General features: G+C 38.9%; 1 protein-coding gene across 2 annotated transcripts in view; it reads right to left on the bottom strand.

Moving 5' to 3' along the window:
- Window positions 1-10,386: 10,386 nt before the first annotated feature.
- TXLNB (taxilin beta) overlaps window positions 10,387-24,716 on the bottom strand; it is a 51,905-nt gene continuing 37,575 nt past the window's right edge. For both annotated transcript variants that reach the window (XM_027056757.2, XM_015080184.3), the window contains 2 exons: window positions 15,014-15,109; window positions 10,387-13,784 (listed from right to left, as the gene is read on the bottom strand). In XM_027056757.2, coding sequence (XP_026912558.2) covers window positions 12,987-13,784; window positions 15,014-15,109 — 894 coding nt within the window. In that variant the 3' untranslated portion in view covers window positions 10,387-12,986. The remainder of the gene's footprint in view (window positions 13,785-15,013; window positions 15,110-24,716) is intronic.

Genomic DNA, 24,716 nt, shown 5'->3' with positions numbered 1-24,716 from the left:
GACTGGTTTTCCCCTCCAGGAATTTGCAAATATCCAAGCTGTGGCTGAGAGGCTGAGCAGCTAAGCAAAGTTTCCTACAGTTTTACAGGGTATCAGAAAAATTAAAGTTTAGAGTCAGCCAGTGATTTAGGGTCCTGTCAAACACTGCAGGTTTGGGGTTGGGACCCTCAAATGACTACACAGTAAGAAACAGATGACTCTTTAAAAAGGAAAAGCTTAACTTCAAATCACTTCAATTTATGGTTGGATGAGGTAACCTGCTCCACCTTAACTGCCTGTTAGAAGCAACAATATACTCCCTTCAGGAAGATAACACTGTCCAGAGCTATATATCTCAAAAAATTTTAATAGAAAATGCCCTGTATTCAAACAAAAATCATCTAGTATATCTCAAGGCAAAATAACTGAAAACTGAGGAGAGGAAACCCTTAAGAGGTCCAGGTATTGCAATGATCAGGCATAGACATTGAAATAATTGTGACTAGGATGTTCAATAATTTAAGTGATGAGATAGAGAAGTGCACAGGAAACTATGTCTGGAAACTAAAAAATCAAATGGAACATCTAAACTCGAAAATTAATATCTAATATCAATAATTAAGAACTCAGTGGATTGGTTTAACATGGCTTAGATATAGTTGAAGAGAGAGATCATAAACTGGAGGATGAATCAGAGGAGGAAGAAAGAGATTGGATGGAGTTAAACATACTAAGGTTTTGCTTTGACCAGGAAATGGTAAGTGTATTAATAGTAATTAATAGTTAACAGAGGGGAAATATAATACAAATAATAAATATTCATAGTCCAAAAGAAGATATGAAAAGAAGGGTAGGGGGAGGAAAAGAAACACAAAGCAGATGGAACAAATTTAAAACAAATACCAAGATAGTGAGTTTAAATTTATATATACCAGTTATAACATTATATGTAAGTGAATAAAAATTCTCATTAAAAAACAAAAATGGTCAGACTGGACAAGACAAAATAAACAGACAAAAAAAAAACCCAAACCAAACTGAAACTCAATTCAATGTTGCACACAAGTGCATGGTGGACATTACAAGAATTCAGAAAAGTTGAAAATAAAAGGATGGAAAATGACATAACATGTATATATTAGCTAAGTCAAAGCTCAGTTACCTATATATCAGACAAAGTCGACTTTAAGGCAACAAGCATTACTAAGAATCAAAAGAGATGTTTCATAAAAAGAAATGGTCATTCCAACATAAGGGTATCACAATTATATACCTAGTAAGATGTAAGGCAATACCGAAGAACAAACTGGAAAAATATAAAAATATGCAGTTATATTAACTAAAAATTTAAGAAATTAACATGCAATTATAGTAGGATATTTTAACACCCTTACTTTAGTAACTGACAGAACTAGTGACCAAAAACCATTAAGTTAATCAAACAGGATGAAGATTTGAACATAATCAATAAAACTGACCTCTTTGATATATATAGAGCATTGCACTCAACAATTGCGCATGGAACTCTTACCAAAACTGACCATATACTGGGCGATAAAGTTTCAAGAAATTTCAGATAAATTAAATCATACAGAATATGGTTTATGATCATAGCAGAATTAAGCTATTAATTCAAAGCTAAAGATAAATAGAATATTTTCTGCTTAGAAATGGATCAAATAAAATATATTTAAATGCATGTCAAAGAAAAACTAGTGGAAATTAGAAAATATGTTGAATGGTGATAAATAGAACAGGTCAAAGCTTGTGGGATGCAGTTAAAAAGCCATTCGTAGGTAGTTTTAAATACATATGTTAGAAAAGAAGAAAGGAAGGAAATTGGTGATCTAACCATCCATCTCAGGGAGTTAGAAAAAGAACAGCCAATTAAACGTGAAGACATTAACACAAATCAATGAAACAGAAAACAAAATGTACAACAGAGAAAATTAAATAGATAAAACCAAAGACAGTAGTTGGTTCTGTAAATAATGCACCGTAATTGATAACACTTGGGTAAGACTAATGAAAGACATGGATGAAGGTATAAATGACCACTATCAGGAGTGAAAAATGCTACAGATACTGCAGAATTTTAAAAACTTTTAAAAAGATATCATGAACAATTTGTGCCAACAAATTGGAAAATTTAGATGCAATCAATTAATTTCTTGAAAAATACAGCACCCAGTAACTGATACAAAACAATGGGAAAGTCTATTGAAGAAAAATTAAATCCCTAACTTAAATCTCAGATAGCTTACCCAAATAGTTCTTTTAAACATTTCAGGAGGGAAGAAGATTTACCATACCAATGCACTGGTGGTTGAAACAATCTGTACGATCGTTTTGGGAAACTATTTGGTAGTATCTCCTATAGCAGAATGGACCCATGCCATATAACCCAACAGTTTCTCTAAGTTTATACTTAGGAGATGTCACAGCAACGTTATTTATAGTGGCCAATAATTGGAAACAGTTTAAATGTCAGTCCACATTAGAATGGATAGATTGTGGTATAGTCATACAATAGATTACTATATGACAATGAAGATGAATAAACTACTCCTACAAGCCCCAATGTGGATGAATCTCACACATAGAGTTTGAACAAAAAGAAGGCAGACACAAAAAGATACCTTTTTTTTTATAAAGTAAATGAAACACACACACACACACACACACACATGCAAACTCACACACCACACAGAGGCAAAACAAATCCGTGTTGTTATTCATCAGCAAAGTGGTTTCCTCTGGAAAGGAGGGAGGGGGTAGTGATGCATAAGGGAAGGGGGGTGGTTTCTGAAATGCTGGGCTGTGTTCTATTTCCTGACCTGAGTGGTGGGTTACAGGAAAGAATTTACATTATACGAATTCATCATTTTTACAATAAAAAGCTTCTAAAGGGAAGTTGAAAAATTAAAGTGAGAAATGAGATTTAAAAAAAAAATTAATGTTTATTTGATTTTAAGAGAGAGAGAAAAAGACAGAGCTCGAGCAGGGGAGGGGCAGAGAGAGAGGGAGACACAGAATCCGAAGCAGGCTCCAGGCTCCGAGCTGTCAGCACGGAGCCCCACATGGGCTCGAACCCACAAACCGCAAGATCATGACCTGAGCCGAAGTCGGATGTTTAACCGACTGAGCCAGTCAGGTGCCCCAAGAGATGAGATTTTTTAAAACACTCTAATATACACTCAGTTATTACAATTTTAAACTCTTCTTTTTGGTGTGCCATACTTCAGCTATTTGCGCGTCTCATCTTCGTTGCTCAGAGTTCTTTGGATGCAAATGACAGCCCCCTGCCTCACACCCTCTTGAGCAAAAAGGGAAATTATTTGATCTGAAAAGACCAACGGGATCCAGGGCCCAAATAGTAGGGTTACCAGGATTATGGTTCTCCTCGTCTTGTGACTCCATTCATTTCTTCTTGACTTTATCCTGCAGATAGGCTGTCTTCGCATGGTCAGCAGAATTCAAGCAGAAAGAACCAGTAGACTAGATTGGACCCTTGGTGGTAAAGTTTAGGCATGCTGGATTGGAGGGGCTTCAAATGCCCACAGACCCCAAGGTAACACAGGAGTAAAAACAGTGTGGTCGCCTTGAAGCAAATGCAACTTCAAGACAAGTCAAATAGCCTCCTGCCCTTCTTTCAAGCAGATTGTAGTCCAGAAGCTTCTCAGTGGGAATCCTGGAGCAGGTGCTGTCTGAACTAAATACACTATCAAATGTTACGCTGCTTTAGGCCCAGCCCTGAGGCCAGGACTGGCTGAGGGGGTTAGGACTCTACTGATGATCCCTTCCAGGCTTATTGTAAATTGGCCCGATATGTTTTGGTCATTTGCGTTTCTTCTTCTGCGAACTACCCATCATATCTCATGCCAGTGGTACGCAAATGGGGGACACATAGTGGGAGTGATCATCTCTGGCAGTGAGGACAATTTTACCACTGGTCTTATTCAGGGTTGCTGTGCATGATGGTCGTAAAAAGCAGATTGTCTTGTAGTTGATTTTATTACTGTTTTTAAATTCTGTAGAGACAATGCCCCTGCCCCTCATCACCTGCTCCAGGTAGGCTACACCCCCTGCCTCTCTCACTTTCTTCTGTGTTGTTTGTCTTTTCTTATTGCTTTCTGTGATTTCTGTTGTATCCTGGATATTAATGCTCTATTGTATTTGTTGTGACTGTTTTCTCCCATTCTGTTCTTGTGTCAAATATGCTTTATGTTTAGTTGCTTTGTTTCCTTTAACTTTTGAAGATCATTAGTTAACTTGTATGGCAGGCAACTAATTTGTTATAAAAAGCTTTCACTCTCCTTCCTTTGGGTATTGCTTTAAATTACTCCCAGACTGATTTGGAGGACTTCTGGATCAGTTTTCTAATAATGGGCAAGGGAGAAGCCAGATGGTCCAGCTATGACAGCATAGCTAGTCAGTACTAGATATTTTTGGGAGATGAATTGCGTCACAGCAAAAAATCTCCCTGCACAAAGGATGAGTCATGGTCATGACTGATTGGCTGGTAGCATCTGTAGTTAACTCTGGTTTGCTACCTTCTGACTCACTGATTTAAGCGTCAATGGATTGGGCACTTTCTCTCTGGTTTTTAATTCAGAGAAACATTCATAACATTCATAATATTCAGGGGTTTGGTTTCAGCTGGATGATAGTGTATATATATATATATGTATATAGTGTATATATATGTATAGAGTATATATATATATATATATTCTCTGCTCAAGCTGTGACTGGTCTATGTGAAGAATAGTCCTGAGAATTTCTCAAGGCATAGCCTTGCCTTGCCTGAAGATGACAGCTGTGTGTCAGCAGGAGCCATCACCTTGGCCTTGTAGTGTGTACAATTATTTCATGAAGAGCTGTCGCTGTATCTGCAACCTCACCCACCTGCCTGTTTGCTTAGAAGGCAGATTGTCAGCCAGAAAAGAATGGGCTCTATGCGCTGTAGGCAAAAGAGGATTAGTTGTGCAAACGAAGTCTGCAACAAAACCTGATCTTACGAGAAACAAGCTGGCCACGTGACTAAAATCACATCTGTGGTGTTCAGGTTTTCAGTTCCCAGTCTTATCATACACATGTCATAAACTCACACACAACTACACACACTTACACATAGGCTCATGTTGATTTATTATGCATAAATACTGACACATATAATTACAAACACTCACACAGAACTGTATGCATACAATGGGGCGCCTGGGTGGCTCAGTTGGTTAAGTGTCCAACTTCAGCTCAGGTCATGATCTCACGGTTCCGGAGTTCAAGCCCCGTGTCGGGCTCTGTGCTGACAGCTCAGAGCCTGGAGACTGCTTCATGTTCTGTGTCTCCCTCTCTCTCTCTGCCACTCCCCCGTTCATGCTGTCTTTCTCTCTCTCTCAAAAACAAATAAACATTAAAATTTTTTTTAAAAAAAGAACTGTATGCATACGACACACACAAAAGTACACATATATACTGGCACATATTACACATATATGCTCATACATATCCTCACAAGTATGCACTCATATATATTCACATAAATAACTACATACATATTTCATAAAACCCTCCTATTCGGGGCACCTAGGTGGCTCAGTCGGTTGAGAGTCTGACTCCTGCTCAGATCATGATCTTGTGGTTAGTGAGTTCGAGCCCCGCATTGGGCTCTGCGCTTGGGATTCTGTCTCTCTCACTTTCTCTCTGCCCCTCCCCTGCTCATGAGCTTTCTCTCTCTCAAAATAAATGAACACACACACACACACACACACACACACACACACACACACACAAAACCTCCTTCTCTGCAAGGAGCACAGCTTTTCCACTTGGAGATCTGGGTACCATTTGTGATGAAAATGCTGCTGGAGTTCACCATCCTGCTGTTTGGTTGTGGAACTTTTGGGGGCAGGTGGGGTCTCTCAGCACCTTTTGCGGCCCCTTCCTTTGGTACTGAGTCCCCAGGGATCCTCGGGCCCAACCATGCCCTCTGGCACTGAGCAGATCGAGTCAAGATATGGGTGGTTCTAAGCTCCTTTGTTCAGGCTTGTAACCACTGTCATCTCAGGTGCTGGCACAGAACCTCACACACAGAAAGTCTTCAGTATTTGTTGAAGAAATCCAAGAATTTGTGATTTCCTTCTTCATACTTCTAATTTTTAAAATTAAAACATTTTTTTTTATTTGGGTAATATCTTGTCTCTTTCCCCTTGCCTGGCTTTTAATAGAAGTGCCCAAAGTGATGTGTAGATTTCTTAGAATAAATCTCTCCCTGGGGAGGGGACAGTCCTACATAACTTCTTAAGTCTCTTGAGGATTTAGCCAGAGATGCCAAAATGCTCAGACATCATTTAGTCCCAGGCTCCCATTTTATAGGTGAACTAACTGAGGCCCAGAGATGTTAAGTGATTTCTCCAAAATCACCCAGTTAGTTAGCAGCAGAACCGGGACTAAGGGCTCAAATGGCCTGATCCTAGGACTAGTGCTATCCCCCACTTTTCACCTTGATTAGACTCCAGCGACTTTTATTCCAGGGAATAACTCCCTGGGAAAAATGTTAAGAAAACAAGAGAATTGAACATGAATTCTTTACCCAGAGCATTACAATAGTCTGTGAGGGATTATACTGGTTTGCCCAGAGCTTTGCAGTGTCCTAATAAATCTAGTCTATGCGGTCACATGGGTTGTGCTCCCATCTGACATATTTTTAACTTCATGACTTTGGGCACGATGAAAGGCATCCTTATTACCCTATTCCTATAAATTCGAGACCTGACTTTCAAATTTTTTTAGCATATAGGATCTCTGAACGGTCCACAGCTGGTTGCCTCTGCCTGGTGGATGCCAGAGCAGTCTCAGGTTCGCGCTCGTTCTCAGCCTTGCCCTACTTGTTGTGTTGTAGCTAATGTTGGTGACCACCATTTCATTAGAACAACCAAAGCTCTGTCTCATTCATTTTGAAGAGTTTAGATTTATTTCAGAACACTGACCTTTATTTAGCCAAGGCTGTGATTTACGGTAATACCGTATGTTTCTTGTCACTTCATAAACCCGAGTTTGACTCTTTCTGTTGTTTGTTTTCTTAGTTACTGTGTTTGTTATCACTCTTGCATTGGCTATTTATTTATGAGCTGAGTTAACTCTAGCTATGTCCAGGTTTACTTGGAAACTTGGTATATGTGCGGTGGAGCATTTAAGTGCAGTGCGTGGCATAAACTTTCCAAACAACATGTAAGAATGCTGTGTATTTGTATTTGCATAGTCGTGTTTATTCTATAAATAACATAATATGCTTCCATGTTTATATGGTAAAGTGCATCAAATTTGAATACATGGTGTAAACAGTCAAATCTGGCAGCTGTTAATAGCTATGACTCTCAGTTCAACTACTGTTCCCTTCCCCAAAGACAAACTAACATGTTAAATACAAATGGTAGATAAGATAATCGTAGATAAAAATGGATAGGACGCAGTGAACACTGATAGCGGTTAAGTTAGGGTGATGGAATTAACACTCATTTTCTCTCTTCTCTGTTTTCTGCATGTTCCATGATGTAATTTTATTTTATTTATTTTTTATTGAAAAGAATGCATTTATTATTTTAAACGAAAGGCAAACAAGAAGAAAGACAAGAAAACAACAACACTGAGAAACATGTTTGTAAGAATCCCCCAGGTGGAGGGTGTTGTGTGGGAGTGTATTAATGTCATTGTGGCTTTTGTCGTCTGTTGGCATCCTGCTTTCACAAAAAGGTCCCACCCATTTATGTTCCTCTTCCTTTTATTGCTCTTAAGGTTTTATCTTTTTGTTTTTCATTTTTGTAATGGCTGTCAGATTGAAAGTCTCTTTTTTCTCTCTCCTGTCCCTCTCTTAACACAATATCTTCTTACTTGGCTTCCATTGTGGTTTCGTGTTCTTTGACATAAAATGTCACATTGACTGTCCGCACTGAAATAATGAGTTTTATGCCCAGGTATGTTTTAATTATGACATGGAGTAATTGAATGTCATGATATATCATTTTGTCAAAAAATCATTATAAAATGGGATAGACGTTGCTGGTCGTGGAGGCTTTAAAATCCAGCAGGAAGAAGGACTTGCACTTGGCTGTTGCCAACTCGATTGTGTTGTTGGTGATTTATCTCATCTCTTATCTCCTGGAAGAGTGAATCAGCTTCTGTGAATAATTTTTGTGCCATGGATCAATGAGCCTGTAGGCTTATTTTGTGAGTTAAGTGTTTCTATCAAATATCCTTATTTATACAGGAAATGATTTCTTTTTATAGTTTGTCCTTGTCAGGAAAGATAATAGGAATATCCTTTGAAAATATAGGTGTAAAGGCCCACCAACAGGAACAGCATTAAATCTAGGACAAATTTTATACATGTGCGTTTATGTGCGTGCGTATGTGTGTATGTGGGAACATTCACACACATGTACAGCAGCAATTGGCATTTGCACAACTCTCAGGATACCACCGAGGAGACTTCACTTCGAGTGTGGAAGGTACAACTTAACAAGATTGGGGGAGATCTTTATCACTATCATTTATGAATGCTTCTATTCAAATGGAATGCCCTTATGGTTGATCTAATGATAACTTTAACTTTTAGGTTATAAAGTACAGAAATATAAATGGTTTAAACCTTGTGAAGATTTACCCAGATACTTGACTTGAATCCTAAATCTTACTTGCCAGTTTATGGTGGCAACAAATTTTAGAGGCCAGAGTCATCATTTTTATTTCGTATCTTCTTTTAGGAGATTCTTTACGTTTTGTCTAAGCGCCATACCCAGCGTGGGGCTTGAACTCATGACCCCGAGATCAGGAGGAGCATGCTCTTCTGACTGATTCAGCCAGGTGCCCCAATTCTTTACATTTTAAATTACTTTTATGTATCCTAAGTACTGGATTTAACTACTGGTTGGAGGGGAAGGAGCTGAGGATGTTTTCCTGAAATGATTTCTCCCCTAATGATATCTTAGTCTTATTGAAAAGCAGCTTCAGTTTTGCAACGAACACATAATACTTTATTAGCTTAAAAAAAAAAGAGCTGTTTAAAAATGTGTATTGGGGCACCTGGGTGGCTCAGTCGGTTAAGTGTCCGACTTCGGCTCAGGTCACGATCTCATGGTTCTTGAGTTCGAGCCCCTCATTGGGCTCTGTGCTGACAGCTCGGAGCCTGGAGCCTGCTTTGGAATCTGTGTTTCTCTCTCTCTCTGCCCCTCCCCTGCTCAAACTCTGTCTGTCTCTCTCTCTCAAAAATAAGTAAACATTAAAACAATTTTTTAAGTATTAAAAAATGCATATCTATACCATGCAAAAAGGAGCAAAAACAGCCTTAAGGGCAGGGTTTAATTTTTTTCCCAATTTTAGCTAACTAGTTCTCTTCTCCAAGCATACTAGGAAATGCTTTGTTCAAGAAGCCTCTCCTGGTTGAAGATAGACTGGGAAGAGAGAATAAGTGAAAGGCAGAATAGTTGGGCCTCTTTGGCTCCTACTAGGGAGAATTCTTGGAGTAGTTAGAAGGACTGGGTGGAAATGTCCATCAACTGATGAATGGATAAAGAAATTGTGGTTTATATACACAATGGAGTACTACGTGGCAATGAGAAGAATGAAATATGGCCGTTTGTAGCAACATGGATGGAACTGGAGAGTGTGATGCTAAGTGAAATAAGCCATACAGAGAAAGACAGATACCATATGGTTTCACTCTTATGTGGATCCTGAGAAACTAACAGAAACCCATGGGGGAGGGGAAGGAAAAAAAAAAAAGAGGTTAGAGTGGAAGAGAGCCAAAGCATAAGAGACTCTTAAAAACTGAGAACAAACTGAGAGTTGATGGGGGGTGGGAGGGGGGGGAGGGTGGGTGATGGGAATTGAGGAGGGCACCTTTTGGGATGAGCACTGGGTGTTGTATGGAAACCAATTTGACAATAAACTTCATATATTGAAAAAAAAAAAAGGACTGGGTGGAGGTAAAATAAGCTGACACGTTCTACATCTGCCCCCTTACTCCTCAGAGTATTTCTGAAAGCTCCCATGGCAGAGAAACCTATGGAAATGGTCTCATTGGAGACTGGCACTGAAGAGAGACATTGGTCATGGGATAACTCTGCTAGAAGCTGAGGACTGGGCAGGGGAGCCGGGGTTTTGCTTTCTCATTAGTTCCAGGCAATCGTGTTCTCTTTCCCTTGTTTCCCTCCTTCTCTCTCTCACACACACCACACACACACACACACACACACACGCACGCACACACACACACGCACACCCAAGATGTTCACAGTGTTCATTATATGTACATTCTACTCAGAGACTAGAAATTTAACGAACAACAAAATAAAACCATAATCTTTGTTAGGTATTATTGAAACATAGAAGTAACAAAAGTAAGCATGTGGGAAGAGAAGTAACTTTAATAGATACATAAATTATAGTTATTTAATTAAGAAAACACAAACAATACTGGTGTTTCTGGAAAAGTAGACTTGGCATCTCTAGAAATAGTTACACGAACTTGATAAAGAACAGAAATTCCTTACTCTTTCAGGTCGTATGAATTATTGTGATAATTAGCAAGGCCGAATTCTAACACAGACTATAATAAAACATTCTTTGAATATTAAAATAATCCTTCCAAAGTCTAAATTAAGCTTTGCAAATTTTAGGTAAGGTGTTGTATTGAAATTCTGCCCAAGATATACACAGTAGTGAGTAATGTGTTGCTGTGAAAGCTTTTTGGATGAAAAAAATGAACTTTGGGTATTAGAATACCTGATTTACCAGATTTTGGCTCCTCTCCTGCCTGTTTCTCTTGCTAAACATTCAGACTGAGACTTTACTATGATTATCTAATCTTACTCCATTCTTGGAAGTTTACCTTCTGTAAACAGAAGGAGACCCTCCTGGATTGTTATGGTGAGTATTTAGCTCTGAATTAAATGAATGTTTAAATCTCTAAGATTTCCAGTAATGTTGAATTTGGCTGGATAGTCTGTGGTTATAATATTGCAAGCCTTCAAAAATACATGGAAAAAAATAAATAAAAATACATTGGTTCTTCAATAGGGATATGCTTTTTCTCCCGATTAGCATTTCGTTATTACCCTCACTGTCGACTTCAAACAAATTTTATGCAGTTTACAATTCTTGTAGCATATGGTTGCTGCCTACAAGCATTTTGTATTCCTTGGCAGACAGCCACATGCAACACTGAAGAATGATTTTCTGGATGAATAGTAGAGAATCTTGCTTTTATCCATTTTTCTACTTGAATTCAACTTTTGAGGTAGGGCTGGGTTAGACCTTTTTTTTTTTTTTTTTTCCTTTTCTCCCTCCTCTCCCTTTCCCCGTTCCTTCCCTTCCTTCCTTCCTATTTCTTTGTTCCAGTCTCCCTTTACCAGATTTACTGGATTTACCGGGTTTTGGTAAATCTGGTAGAGTAATTTATGCTGTCAGTTGTATTAGAGGTTCTTGTCCAATAATAATGTAATACTCCTGTAGACCATCTAACTTTTGCCTCCTGCTGAATCCTCACCTGTTTTTCCAGCCATTTGTACTTCTGGTTGTAAAGAATTCCCCAGAGCAGATAATATATTGTTTGGTGCACCTCATCACTCATCTTGAGACCCTATGTGGACTTCTGTCTTGTAAAAATAATAGCTTTTACTTATCAGTTATTGAGATGAGGACGGGGTATAATTTCCTGTAAAGGGTGTGAAGGTTGGAAAAAATGTGAAGATGCTTTGAGAATATAGATTGAGGCAGTGACAGCAAGAAATGGTGGGAAACCCTCTGGAGAGAGCAGAAGATGACCGCGAGAGAACTGAGGACGTGGCCGGGCCAGGCGAACATTCCTTTTCAAGACTTCCATAGCACAAGAGTCAGGGGATGAGAGCATAGCCTCGTATCAGTCCCCGGGCACTCAATCCCTCCATGCCCTTGCTTGCTCTCCCACTTCCCACCCTTTCCTTGCAGGTAGCCATGAGTGGGCTGCCCCACCACATGGGGTGGCAAGGCAATGGGCCGAGCTGTGTTGGAGAGGCCGCTGGAAGAGATGAGCCATCGAGGGCTGTGATTGTTCCCCTATTCTGTCTATTGCCCCTTGTGGCACCTTTGTGTCTATGTGTTCTGCAGACTTAGAATCTAACCCAACTGCTGTTCTATCTTTGGATCAACTGATTGAATGTATTGACTTACCATTTGGTTACTTGTTTTTGCCCTACATTACATGGCCTAAATGCTCGTATTTTGAACCTACTTCTGATTCATAGAGCATTAATCTACTGTCATCCCAAGCAAGTAAGAGATAATTTTTTTGATTACTGTCTAAATATTTTGCATGAGAGAATTCCGAAGAGGGATGAAATGTATGTGTAATATATATTAGTATATAATATATTTGTATATATATACACACACATATATAATACACACACGTACATATAGGTGCATAAACTCGGATAGGTATATATTCGCACACATACGTATACATTCACACATGTATACATATATATATATACATCTACACATATGCACATATTATGTAAATGTTGCTTAAATGAAACCTGGACATCCATAATTTACTATAGAACTTATTAAAATATATAGGGAAATAAATAACAATCACTTTTTATGCATTTACATATTGTAGGAGAAGTCTTTAAACACCAAATCCTACTGTTGATTAAAAAATTGAAATAAATACCATCTCAGTGGAAAATTCGTATGAATTTGCTATTTGTATGTTTTGTTGCCATTTGGGAAAATTGTACTGTCAACCAACGTTAAATAGAAAAGCTCCAAATCAGTTATAAATTGAGAACAAATAGCACAGGCTGAATGTGCTCTGCATAACATTTAAAAATGTCTTGATTCTAATTAAGTCTCTTCCCTTAGACATCCCTGGCCCTTAATGCCTCTTTCAGAAGACAATCTGTCACGATGAAGACGTGAAGCTGGGAAGGCACTAAGCTCGGAAGGCACCACGACGAGGCTTAGTCTACTCCTTCCAGGTTGGTGTCAGCCACCTGGGGCAGCTGGGGCTCCACCGAGACCCCTGTTGGTGGTCTCAATGCTGCTGCTTCCAGTGGGGGTGGCTGCCTACTGGGCCCACATCCGAGCTCCCCAACTAGAATTTGCTCACCTGCTGTGGGTGGTGGAGCAGGACCATTTGCCTCCATCACTGGTAGGGAAGCCTCTGCCAGGGACTGTGGGGCCTGACTCGAAGCTTCTGCCTCTGGCTTCTGGGGCTGCTGATCAGCCTGGGCTGCTGGAAGGAGACCCTGGTCTTGGGCCTCTGCTGCCGACCCCGCGGGGGGATTGCTGGGCCTGGGGGGCGGTTCTGCCTCATTGCCTCCTTCGGCCTCAGCCTGAGGAGTTGGGGGAGGCAGGGAAATCTCTGAGTGGCATAAAGGGCTCAGAGGGGATTGTTCTGGCTCCTTGAGGGCCGAGTCACCAACCCCTTGAGGACTGCCGGATTCTGGTGGGATTTCTTTGGACTGCTCGAAGGTCGACTCCGGATAACGGATGACCATGAAGGCTGTGGCCAGATTTTTCACAGCATTGTGAACACTGTCGGCTTCCTCTGCATCAACCTCGCCGCCCACAGAAACAGCAGACTCTAGCTCCTCGTCGTCGGAGGTGTGCTGACTTTGGTCATCTTTTTCAGGCATTTTTGCTTCTCTGATTTTTTTGTAGAGCTCGTTTCTCTCTTCTTGTAAAGCTCGACAGAGGTTCTCCAGCCTCCCAATTTTCATCACGAAGCACTCATATTCCTTGGCTCTCAATGCTTTCTGTGAGTTGAAAACACACACACGTAAAACACCAGAGCAAAATTGCCAGGATGCCCTCTGGAGACAAGCAAAACCATTTGCCCAGGAATTTGTCTGCCAGACTCTGGAGCCACCGCAGACTGGTGGCTGAACACACCCCTGGTCAGGGGGAATCACTTCCGTTTTTTTGCCTTGTGGCTGAGACCCTGGTAGAATTTTAATCCCTGTATCCTTTTCTGTGGGAAAGAAGGATGGCAAAGCATCTCTCTGCTTCAGTCCAAGGCCTCCGGAATCTTAAAGTAGATGCATTTTCTGCTTTTAAGTCTTCCAATGGCACAATGAATGCGATGGACTGGGACCTGGCTGTCAGCAGAGCCTTATCTAGTCTATAGATCAACTGCTGTATGCTAATCTGGCAACTGTTTGATTTATGTCAGTGAATAATAAGCCCATCTCTTTGGAATTGGTTGCTACTTGGGATGAATTGCTAGAACAGTAATTAGAACGACAGAAACTCCCCACACACTAATTCATGATGCTGCCTGCTCAAACTGTTCAGTTCTTCTCCATTTCTGCGGAAATGTTGGTGTGTTTGTGCATGAAATCGTTCCTAATCGTCTCACTCCTTGCCCCCACCTTTGTGCCACTCTGTACCCTTTGAGGGTTTTTCTGTTGCTCGTGCACATGGGGAGACCTTCACCTATAAGCTCTGCCTCTCAGGTCAAGGGCTATATATCTTTGCCTTTATTGTCTCAACACCTACAGAGCCTGACATAATATCAGTAATTAAATGCCTGTTGGAAGAATTAGACAATACATCTCCATATCTGTCTATACAGTAGTACATACCCTGGGTGCTGGGGCTGGTGTCTTCTCTCAGTATGTTCAGATTAACTCATTAATTTATTCTGCACCTGCTCTGTGCTAGGCACTGGGGAAATTCAAAGACAAGTAAGACACTTGTCTTTCCTTTACGGAATGAAGTTGCGCAGGCATGATGCTGATTTGGCATCAGCTGTGGACTCAGCACGTAGGCATGTGACTTAGGGTCACAAAGCTCTTTGTGAGTCTGGATCCAATTCTCTTTTGCTCTAAATATTTTTATTACAATTTCACATATCACACCTCAGGAAAAAAAAATCAGCTCTTTTTCCAAGATAATAATTCGCACTATTAGGTTATAATTACTTTCGGAATATGAATATTTGGACTAGGTAGGGGAAAATAAGCTAGCGGCTAGGCTTCCTTACCTCTTCAATCATGTCCAACAGAGCTTTGTTACAGTTCTCAAACCGGGCTTTCCACGTGGCTGTGTCCTTCTCCAACTTCTTCATTTTCTTGGTTGTCTACAGAAATTAGAGTATTTTAATGTTAATCCTGAAAACGTAACATATCAAAAAAAAACTACTAGTTCCATATGTGATGCCAAGAAAAGTCTCCTTGTCACTAGCTGCTGAAACAAACAGAAGTTTGATGTCACGGAATGAAGACTGAGTGGGAAGAGTCCTATTTATTCCTGAATCATCTAGGTTCGTGGTGAACAAACTTACTTGCACCAATTCAGGAAAAAGGAAACTACTTAGAGTTACCCCGTTTTGTCATTGCTTATTCTTTAAAGTAAAAGTAGCTTTATTTAGTCCCAGGAATAAGCTTGCAATTTAGATTCTTTACTGAATAGAAACTGCAAGCGAGAAAGCTGGTCTGGCTTTTTAGCCATTAACATATTGGGACTATCTGGGCACATCTGAGAAGTAGCTACACAAAGCTATAGCTTTCTATTTCCTCAGTCTACATTTTTTTTAAAAAAAGTTTTAATTTAAAGACTAGCTAGTTATCATACAGTGTAGTATTAGTTTCAGGTGTTCCATATAGTGACTCAACACTTCCGTGCATCACTGGTACTCTTCACAAGTGCACTGCTTAGTCCGCATCGTCTCTTTAACCTATCCCCCCCATCCACCTCCCCTCTGGTAACCATCAGTTTGCTCTCTATAGTTGAGTCTGTTTCTTGGTTTGCCTCTCTCTCTCTTTTTTTCCCTTTGCTCGTTTGTTTTCTTTCTTAAATTTGACATATGAGTGAAATCACATGGTATTTGTCTTTGATTGACTTCTTTCACTTAGCATAATACTCTCTCGATCCATCCATGTCATCGCAAATGGCAAGATCTCATTCTTTTTTATGGCGGGTAATATGATATTCATATATATATGTATATATACATGTATGTGTATATATACACACCACATCTTTACTCATTCGTCAGTCACTGGACAGTTGGGCTGTTTTCCATTATTTGGCTGTTGTAGATAACGCTGCTATAAACATTGGGGTGCATGTATCCCTTTGAATCAGTACTTCTTACTTTTGTATTCTTTGGGTGAATACCTTGTAGTGCGGTTGCTGGATCATACGGTAGTTCTACTTTTAACTTTTTGAGGAAACTCCAGACTGTTTTCTACAGTGGCTACACCAGTTTTCATTCCCACCAACAGTGCAAGAGGGATCCCCTTTCTCCACATCCTCGCCAACACATATTTCTTGTGTTGTCGATTTTAGCCATTTTCACGGGTACGAGGTGATATCTCACTGTAGTTTTGATTTGGATTTTCCTTATAATGAATGATATTGAGCATGTCTTCATGTGTCTGTTGTCCATCTGTATGTCTTCTGTAGAAAAATGTCTGTTCATGTCTTCTGCCCATTTTTAATTGGATTATTCATTTTTTTGAGTGTTGAGTTTGATAAGTTCCTTATATATTTTGTATACTAACCCTTTATCAGATATGTCATTTGCAAATATCTTCTCCTATTCCATAGGTTGCCTTTTAGTTTTGTTGATTGTTTCCTTTGCAGAAGCTTTTTATTTTGATGTAGTTCCAATAGTTTATTTTTGCTTTTGTTTCCCTTGCCTCAGGAAACATACTTAAGAAGTTGTCACAGCCAGTATCAAAAAGTTACTGCCTGTGTTCTCTTCAAGAATTTTTATGGTTTCAGGTCTCACATTTAGGTCTTTAACCCATTTTGAAGTTATTTTTGTGTATGGTTTAAGAAAGTGGTCCAGCTTCATTCTTCTGCATGTTGCTGTTCAGTTTTCCCAACACCATTTGTTGAAGAGACATTCTTTTTCCCATTGGATATTCTTCCCTGCTTTGTTGAAGATGAATTGACCATATAGTTGTGGGTTTATTTCTGGGTTTTCTATTCTGCTCTGTTGATCTATGTGTGTGTTTTGTGCCAGTACCATACTTTTTTTTTTTTTTTATTACTATAGCTTTGTAATAGAACTTCGAGTCCAGAAACGTGATACCTCCAGCTTTGTTTTTCTTTTTCAAGGTTGTTTTGGTTATTCAGGGACTTTTTTGGTTCCAGACACATTTTAGGATTGCTTGTTCCAGCTCTGTGAAAAATGCTGTTGGTATTTTGATAGGGATTGCATTAAATGTGTAGATTACTTTGGATAGTATAGACATTTTAACAATATTTGTTCTTCCAATCCATGAGCATGGAATGTCTTTCTGTTCTTTGTGTCATTTTCAATGTCTTTCATCTGTGTTTTATAGTTTTTGGAGTACAGGCCTTTTACCTCTTTGGTTAGGTTTATTCCTAGGTATCATTGCTTCTGCTCTGTTTCTGTTCTGCAATTGTAAATGGATCCTTAGTTTTTCTTTCTGCTGCTTCATTATTGGTGTATAGAAATGCAACAGATTTCTGTATGTTGATTTTGTATCCTGTGACTTTAATGAATTTGCCATCTCTACACATGTACAGAGCATCATGTCATCTGCAACTAGTGAAAGTTTTACTTCTTCCTTGCCAATTTGGATCCCTTTTCTTTCTTTCTTTCTTTCTTTCTTTCTTTCTTTCTTTCTTTCTTTCTTTCTTTCTTTCTTCCTCCTTCTCTTTCTCTTTCTCCTTCTCCTTCTTTTTTGTCTGATTGCTGTGGCTAGGACCTTTCTTTCTTCCTTCCTTCCTTTCTTTCTTTCTTTCTTTCTTTCTTTCTTTCTTTCTTTCTTTCTTCTCCTCCTTCTCCTTCTTCTTCTTTTTTGTCTGATTGCTGTGGCTAAGACTTCCAGTACTATGTTGAATAAAAGTGGTGAGAGTAGACATCCCTGTCTTATTCCTGACTGTATAGGAAAAGTTCTCAGTTTTTCCCATTGAAGATGATAGTAGCTATAGGTTTTTCATATATGACCTTTAGTATGTTGAGGTATGTTCCCTTTAAATCGACTTAAAGTATTGAGTGTTTTTATCATGAATGGATATTGTACTTTGTCAAGTGCTTTTTCTGCATCTATTGAAATGATCATATACGCTTCTTATCCATTCTTTTATTAATGTGATGTGTCATGGTGATTGATGTACAAATATTGAACAACTCCTGCAACACAGGAATAAATTCCATTTGATTGTAGTGAATGATTTTTTAAATGTAATGTTGGATTTGGTTTGCTAGTGTTTTTTATTGAGAATTTTTACATCTATATTCTTCAGAGATATTGGTCTGTAGTTCCCTTTTTTAGTAGTGTCTTTATCTGGTTTTGGTATCAGGGTAATGCTGGCTTCATAGAATGAATTTGGAAGTTTTCCTTCCTTTTCTATTTTTTTTGTAATAGTTTAAAAAGAATAGGTATTAACTCTTCATTAAATTTTTTTTTAATGTTTATTTATTTTTGGGAGAGAGAGAGAGACAGAGACAGAGACAGAGACAGAGTGTGAATGGGGGAGGGGCAGAGAGAGAAGGAGACACAGAATCCAAAGCAAGCTCCAGGCTCTGAGCTGTCAGCACAGATCCCTATGAAGGGCTTGAACTCACGAACTGCAAGATCATGACCTGAGCCGAAGTTGGATGCTTAACCGACTGAGCCATCCAGGTACCCTTGTATTAACTCTTCTTTAACTGTTTGGTAGAATTCTCCTGTGAAGCCATCTGGTCCTGGACTTCTGTTTGTTGGGAGTTTTTTGATTACTGATTCAATTTATTTGCTGGTTATCAGTATGTTCAAGTTTTCTATTTCTTCCTGTTTCAGTTTTGGTAATTTATATATTTCTAGGAATTTATCCATTTCTTCTAGGTTGTCCAATTTGTTGGCACATGGTTTTTCATAATATTCTCTTATAATTTCTGTGGTGTTAGTTGTTATTTCTCCTCTCATCTGTGATTTTATTTATTTGGGTCCTTTCTCTTTCTTTTTTTTTTTTTTTTCTTTATATTTTCTTTTTGAGAAGTCTGAATTGAGGTTTATAAATTTTATTAAGTTTTTCAAGGAACCAGCCAGCTCCAGGTTTCATTGATCTGTTCTGTTGTGTTTTTAGTTTCCACATCACTTATTTCTGCTCTAATCTTTATTATTATTTTTTGTTTTGAAAGAAATGTGGACTGCCACATTCAGCACCTCATTTGGATGTGTCTGGGTTCTTGGAAGCTTGACTACCCTACATTTTCCTACAAATGGACCTAGAGAGCTTGTTTGGAAGTTCTAGCAGGGGAGCGCAGGTACTTATACACCCCTGACTAAGAAGGATGGTCTTTCTCTATCTGGACACCCACCTAACCAGCCAGATCAGTTGAATCAACCCTGGTGATCAATGGAGTGACAAATGTCTCAGCCAGATCACCCTTACATTCTCTGCTCTAATCTTTATAATTTCCTTCCTTCTGCTGATGTTAGGCTTTGTTTGCTGTTCTAGTTCTTCTAGGTGGAAAGTTAGGTTGTTTATTTGAGATTTTTCTTGCTTCTTGATGTAGACCTGTATTGCTATACACTTCCCTCTTAGGACCATTTTTGCTGTATCCAAAAGGTTTTGGATTGTTATATTTTTATTTTAATTTGTTTCCATGTATTTTTGAATTTCTTCTTTGATTTCCTGGTTGACCCATTCATTGTTTAGTAGCATGTTGTTTAACCTTCATGTATTTGTGGTCTTTCCAGATTTTGTCTTGTGATTGATATCTAGTTTCATAGCATTGTGGTCAGAAAAGGTGCATGGTGTGACTTCAATCTTTTTGTATTTGTTGAGGCCCGTTTTATGACCAAATATGTGACATCTATTCAGAATGTTCCATGTGTGGTATAAAAGAATATGTATTCTGTTGTTTTAGGATGGAATGTTTTGAATGTATCTGTTAAGTCCATCTGGTCTAGTGTGTCATTCAAAGCCACTGTTTCCTTGTTTGTTTTCTGTTTAGATGATCTGTCTGTTGATGTAAATGGTATGTTGAAGTCCCCTACTATTATTGCATTATTATCAATTAGTTCCCTTATGTTTATTATTAATTGTTTTATATATCTGGGTGCTTCTATGTTGGGTGCATAAATATTTACAATTCTTATATCTTCTTGTTGGATTGCCCCCCTTTATTATTATAAAGTGTCCTTCTTTGTCTCTTGTTATAGTCTTTGTTTTAAAGTCTAGTTTGTCTGATATAAGTATTGCTACTTTGGCTTTCTTTTGACATCCATTTGCGTGATAAATGTTTCTTCATTACCTCACTTTCAATCTGCAGGTGTCTTTAGGTCTAAAATGAGTCTCTTGTAGGCAGAATATAGATGGGTATTTTTTTTTTTTATCCATTATGACTCCTTATGTCTTTTGATTGGACCATTGAGTCCATTTACATTCAAAGTAACTATTGATAGATATGTTTTTATTGCCATTTTATTACTTATTTCGTGGTTGTTTCTGGAGATTTTCTCTGATCATTTCTTGTCTTTCTCTTTTTCATGTTTTGCTTATTTTCTTTAGTGATATATTTGGATTTTTTTCTTTGTTCTTTGCATGTTTATTAGTGATTTTTGATATATGGTTACCATAACCTCTTCTGCAAATAGCAGTCTATATGAAGATGGTGTTCACGCAAGGTTGAACTCATTCTTTTTTCCTCTCCTGTCTACATTTTAGGTATATGTTTTATTTTATACCATTTAGTATGTGAGATCCTTGACTGATTATTACAGAAATATTAATTTTTACTGCTTCTGTATTTCCTGCCTTTACATTGTCACTTTTGGTCTCTCTTTTCTACTTGAAGGGTCCTCTTTAATATTTCTTGCAGGGCTGGTTTAGTGGTCATGAACTCCTTTAGTTTTTGTTTTTCTGAGAAACTCTTGATCTCTCCTTCTATTCTGAATGGTGGCCTTGCTGGATAGAATATTTTTAGGTGCAGATTTTTCCCACTCAGTACTTTGAATATATCATTCCACTCCCTTCTGGCTTGCCAGGTTTCTATTGAGAACTTTCCGGCTAGCCTATGCGGTTTCCCTTGGAAGTTGAAGACTTCATTTGTGTTGCTGCTTTTAAGATTTTTTCTTTATCACTGTATTTTGCAAATTTAATTATAATATGTCTTGGTGTTGGCATGCTTTTATTGATTTTGATGGGAATTCTCTGTGTCTCTTGGATCTGGATGTCTGTTTCCTTCCCCAGATTAAGGAGGTCTTCAGCTATTATTTCTTCAAATAAATTTCCTGCCCCCCCCTTTTTTTCTCTCTTCTTCTTCTGGCACTCCTATAATATGAGTGTGATTACATTTGATGGAGTCACTGACTTCCCGAATTCTATTCTGGTGTTACATAATTCTTCCTATTGTCTTTTGTTCAGCTTCATTACTATCCATTACTTTGTCTTCTAGGTCTCCCTTCTGTCTTCTCAGCCTGCTCTTTACTGCATCTAGCCTGTTTCAGATCTTGTTTGTCTCATTCTTCATCTCTGATTGATTCTTTTTAAACTCTTTTATCTGTGTGGTAAGGGTCTCACTGATGTCTTCCATTCTTTTCTCAAGCCCAGTGAGTATTCTTATGATTGTTGCTTTAAATTCTCCATCAGACATGTTACTTGTATCTGTTTCACTGAGATCTCTGGCTGTGACCTTATCTTGTTCTTTCATTTTGGAGAAATTCCTCTGTCTTCACATTTTGTCTAAGTCTCTATCTTCTTCTCTGGGTTAGAAAATCCAGTTAGGTCTCCTGCTCCTGAAAGAAGCAGGAGCTTCTTTATGAAGAAGAGGTCATGTAGTGCTGAGACCCTGGCGCTTCAAGGAAGTGTCTCCAGTGTGTGCTATGTGAGCTCCGCTGTTGTGTTTTGGTTGCTCTGTCCTTCAGGCCAGTCATCTGCAGAGGCTCTCCCTTACCTGCTGTGGGCAGTGTTTGGTCCCTGGTGTGAATGTGGTCAGTTTTAACTAAGTGTGTTCTTGTCTGCTTGTGAAGTGAGACCTGACCACCTCCACCAGAACTGAAGCCCTACAGAACTCTCTGGTCAGAAGATGTTGTGCAGGCAGGGATTTGTGCTGGTCTTTGAGGGGAGGGACCTGCCATGCTGAGACTGAGGCAAGTGTGATTGAGAAGAGCAGTTCCACTGGGGTGCAGGGAGGGGATGTGTGGGGCTTGGTGTAAGCAAGTTAGGCAGCCAGTGTCCCTGCTGTGCTGCTTCTTGCAGGTGGCTCTGTGTATATGCTGAGGGGCAGGGGAGGGAAATGGTGTTGGCCACCTCCTTTGTTCCTAGGGACATGTCTCCATGAATGCTGCCTCTCAGAGACACACTCTGAGAAGAGGGAATAATTTCCCTACGGTGTTCCCCAGGCACTCTTCAGATAGTTGTTTCCACATTGTCTGCCACAGGTTTTTTGTATACCTTCTCTCCAGGAGCAGTATAGTACCCTCCAGGTCTATCCTATCCAAGCCTACTGACCTTTAAAACTCCAGGCTTTAAGACCTGCTGGTTGCAAGAACTTCCAAAATTCAGCCCCTTTCATTTTCCAAGCCAATGGCTTTGGGGAAATGTTCTCCTTGTGTATTTCCCTGTGTACTTCTCTCTCTCTCTCTCTCTCTCTCTCACTCACTCTTCTCCAAGACCACAGCTTTCTTTTCCTCCATAGCAGCTGTGATCTATTTCTCCCCCAAACGATGGCTTTGCATTTATTACCATCTTTGATTTGGCCTCTTCTCTCCCTTTAGTTGTGGAGTGCATTCTACCAGTTTTCAGGTCAATTTCTGCGGTATTTAGGATGATTTGATAGTTATCTAGTTGTATTTGTGGGAAAGGTGAGCCTAGGGTCCTCCTACTCCACTGCCATCTTCCTGCTCCCTCTCAATCTTCACATTTGTAGAGTGTGGTGGGAGTCACAGAATGTGATTACACACATCATTCATTTCATCTTTGAAACAGTCCCATAAGGAAGGTTCTGTTTTCACCTCCACTCTCACTGAGGAAACTGACGCTCAGAGAGGTGGAAGAATATTCAGGTGAGTTAGCAGAAGAGTGGAACTAGAGTTATTTCATTGCATTTAATGCAATGTGTGAAGAGTGTCTGCTGGTCATCAGTGGGGAGTTGGGTGTAGAGGGAACAGAAGTGGATAAAATGCAGTTCATCTTTTTTGAAACTGAGACGGTTGGATCTCTGCTCTGCTTGGATGCAGCAAAGGACAGCAATGTAATCAGGTTGTGTTCCCCTGGATGAGCCATACCTGGGCCCTTGCTGCTTTGTGCCATGCTGCCTGAGGCTGAGTACACTTGGAGGCAGGAGGCTGGGGCCAGGCTAAGCCCCTGGGCTTTATAGAGAAGCTAGGTGAGCCTTGACTGGTTTTTAATTTTGATCATTTGTTAACCAAGTTTAGTAGTTTTAGTTTAAAAGTCATCAACCCCTTTAAGGATTTGATGGGACCATACTCAAAGAAATACAATATGCACATCGTTTTTTTTGGTGGGTTTTTGTTTTTGTTTTTGTTTTTGTTTTTGCTAATTGTGAGTCAACTTTAAAAGTCTATAAATAAACCCCAGATTTAAAACTCCTGTTCTAATATTTATTCCAATCTTAAAACTATGTAATTTTGAAATAAATAAAAATACTTTTCTTGCTCTAATATTTATTCCAATCTTAACACTCTATAATGAAGAGAGGTTTTTAAAAATGGATAGATCCATCCCAGAGTGAGAAAGCTATAACTTCTAACAAGTGTTGACCTACTTATGTTCACTGAATTGTGAAATTTATCATATAATTTTGAGAAAGTGGTTTTAAAAGGATGCTTTTTGCACTTAAAAAAGGTTAATGCCTATGCCCATTAAGAAGCACAACTCTGATGCTGATTTTGTTTTGGGAAAACACTGGATTAAATAAATTTTGAACATATGTCCAATAATATTTAGCACCTTATATTTGTAAAAGAGTGTAAGAAAGTTTAAAACCCTTTAAAAATATATTAATATGGGGCGCCTGAGTGGTTTAGTTGGCTAAGCGTCCGACTTCCGCTCAGGTCACGATCTCGTGGTTTGTGAGTTCGAGACCCACTTTGGGCTCTGTGCTGACATCTTAGAGCCTTGAGCCTCTCTCTGCCCCTCCCCCACTCACGCTCTGTCTCTCTCTGTCTGTCAAAAATGAATAAACATTAAAAAACATGTATTTGAACTTTACAATCTGTGTATTAGGCAAGGGAAATAGTATGTTAATTTATAGATAAGAAAAATAAAATTGCAGGGACGTTAAGTGGATCGTCTAGTACTACATGAGGAGAAGAACACACCCAGAATTTGAATTTAGGCTTCCTTCTTCTCATTCAAGGCTCTGTCAATTATATCATACTACATATATTCTCTTCGAAGAAGGATTATATGAAATGGTATTTTCTACTCTAAACTTCTTCTGTTGCACATTTGTATGAAAGTTGTTTTTTTAATCTTTAGAAATTAGATTTTTAAAAATTTCAGTATAAACAGCATAATGTTAAATTGCTAGCTTTTGTCTTTTTTTTCTTAGCTCTCCATGGACTAGAAAAGGAAAATATTTTTTTCTCAGGGTGAAAATAGATCCTGGTGTTTTTTGGACTCTTCCTAAGATTAATTCTCCAGATAATTACCAATAAAAAAACACAGCCCAAATCTTATTTGCATGTATAAATGTTTCATTACTTCACGAAATGCACCAAAGGATCTTAATGTGACAGAAATGAACTCAAAGG

This window comes from Acinonyx jubatus, chromosome B2 (genome assembly GCF_027475565.1).
Source record: "Acinonyx jubatus isolate Ajub_Pintada_27869175 chromosome B2, VMU_Ajub_asm_v1.0, whole genome shotgun sequence".
Taxonomy (NCBI): Eukaryota; Metazoa; Chordata; class Mammalia; order Carnivora; family Felidae; genus Acinonyx; species Acinonyx jubatus.
The sequence above is the reverse complement of the archived record's forward strand: the minus strand, read 5'-3'. Positions and strand labels throughout refer to the sequence as shown.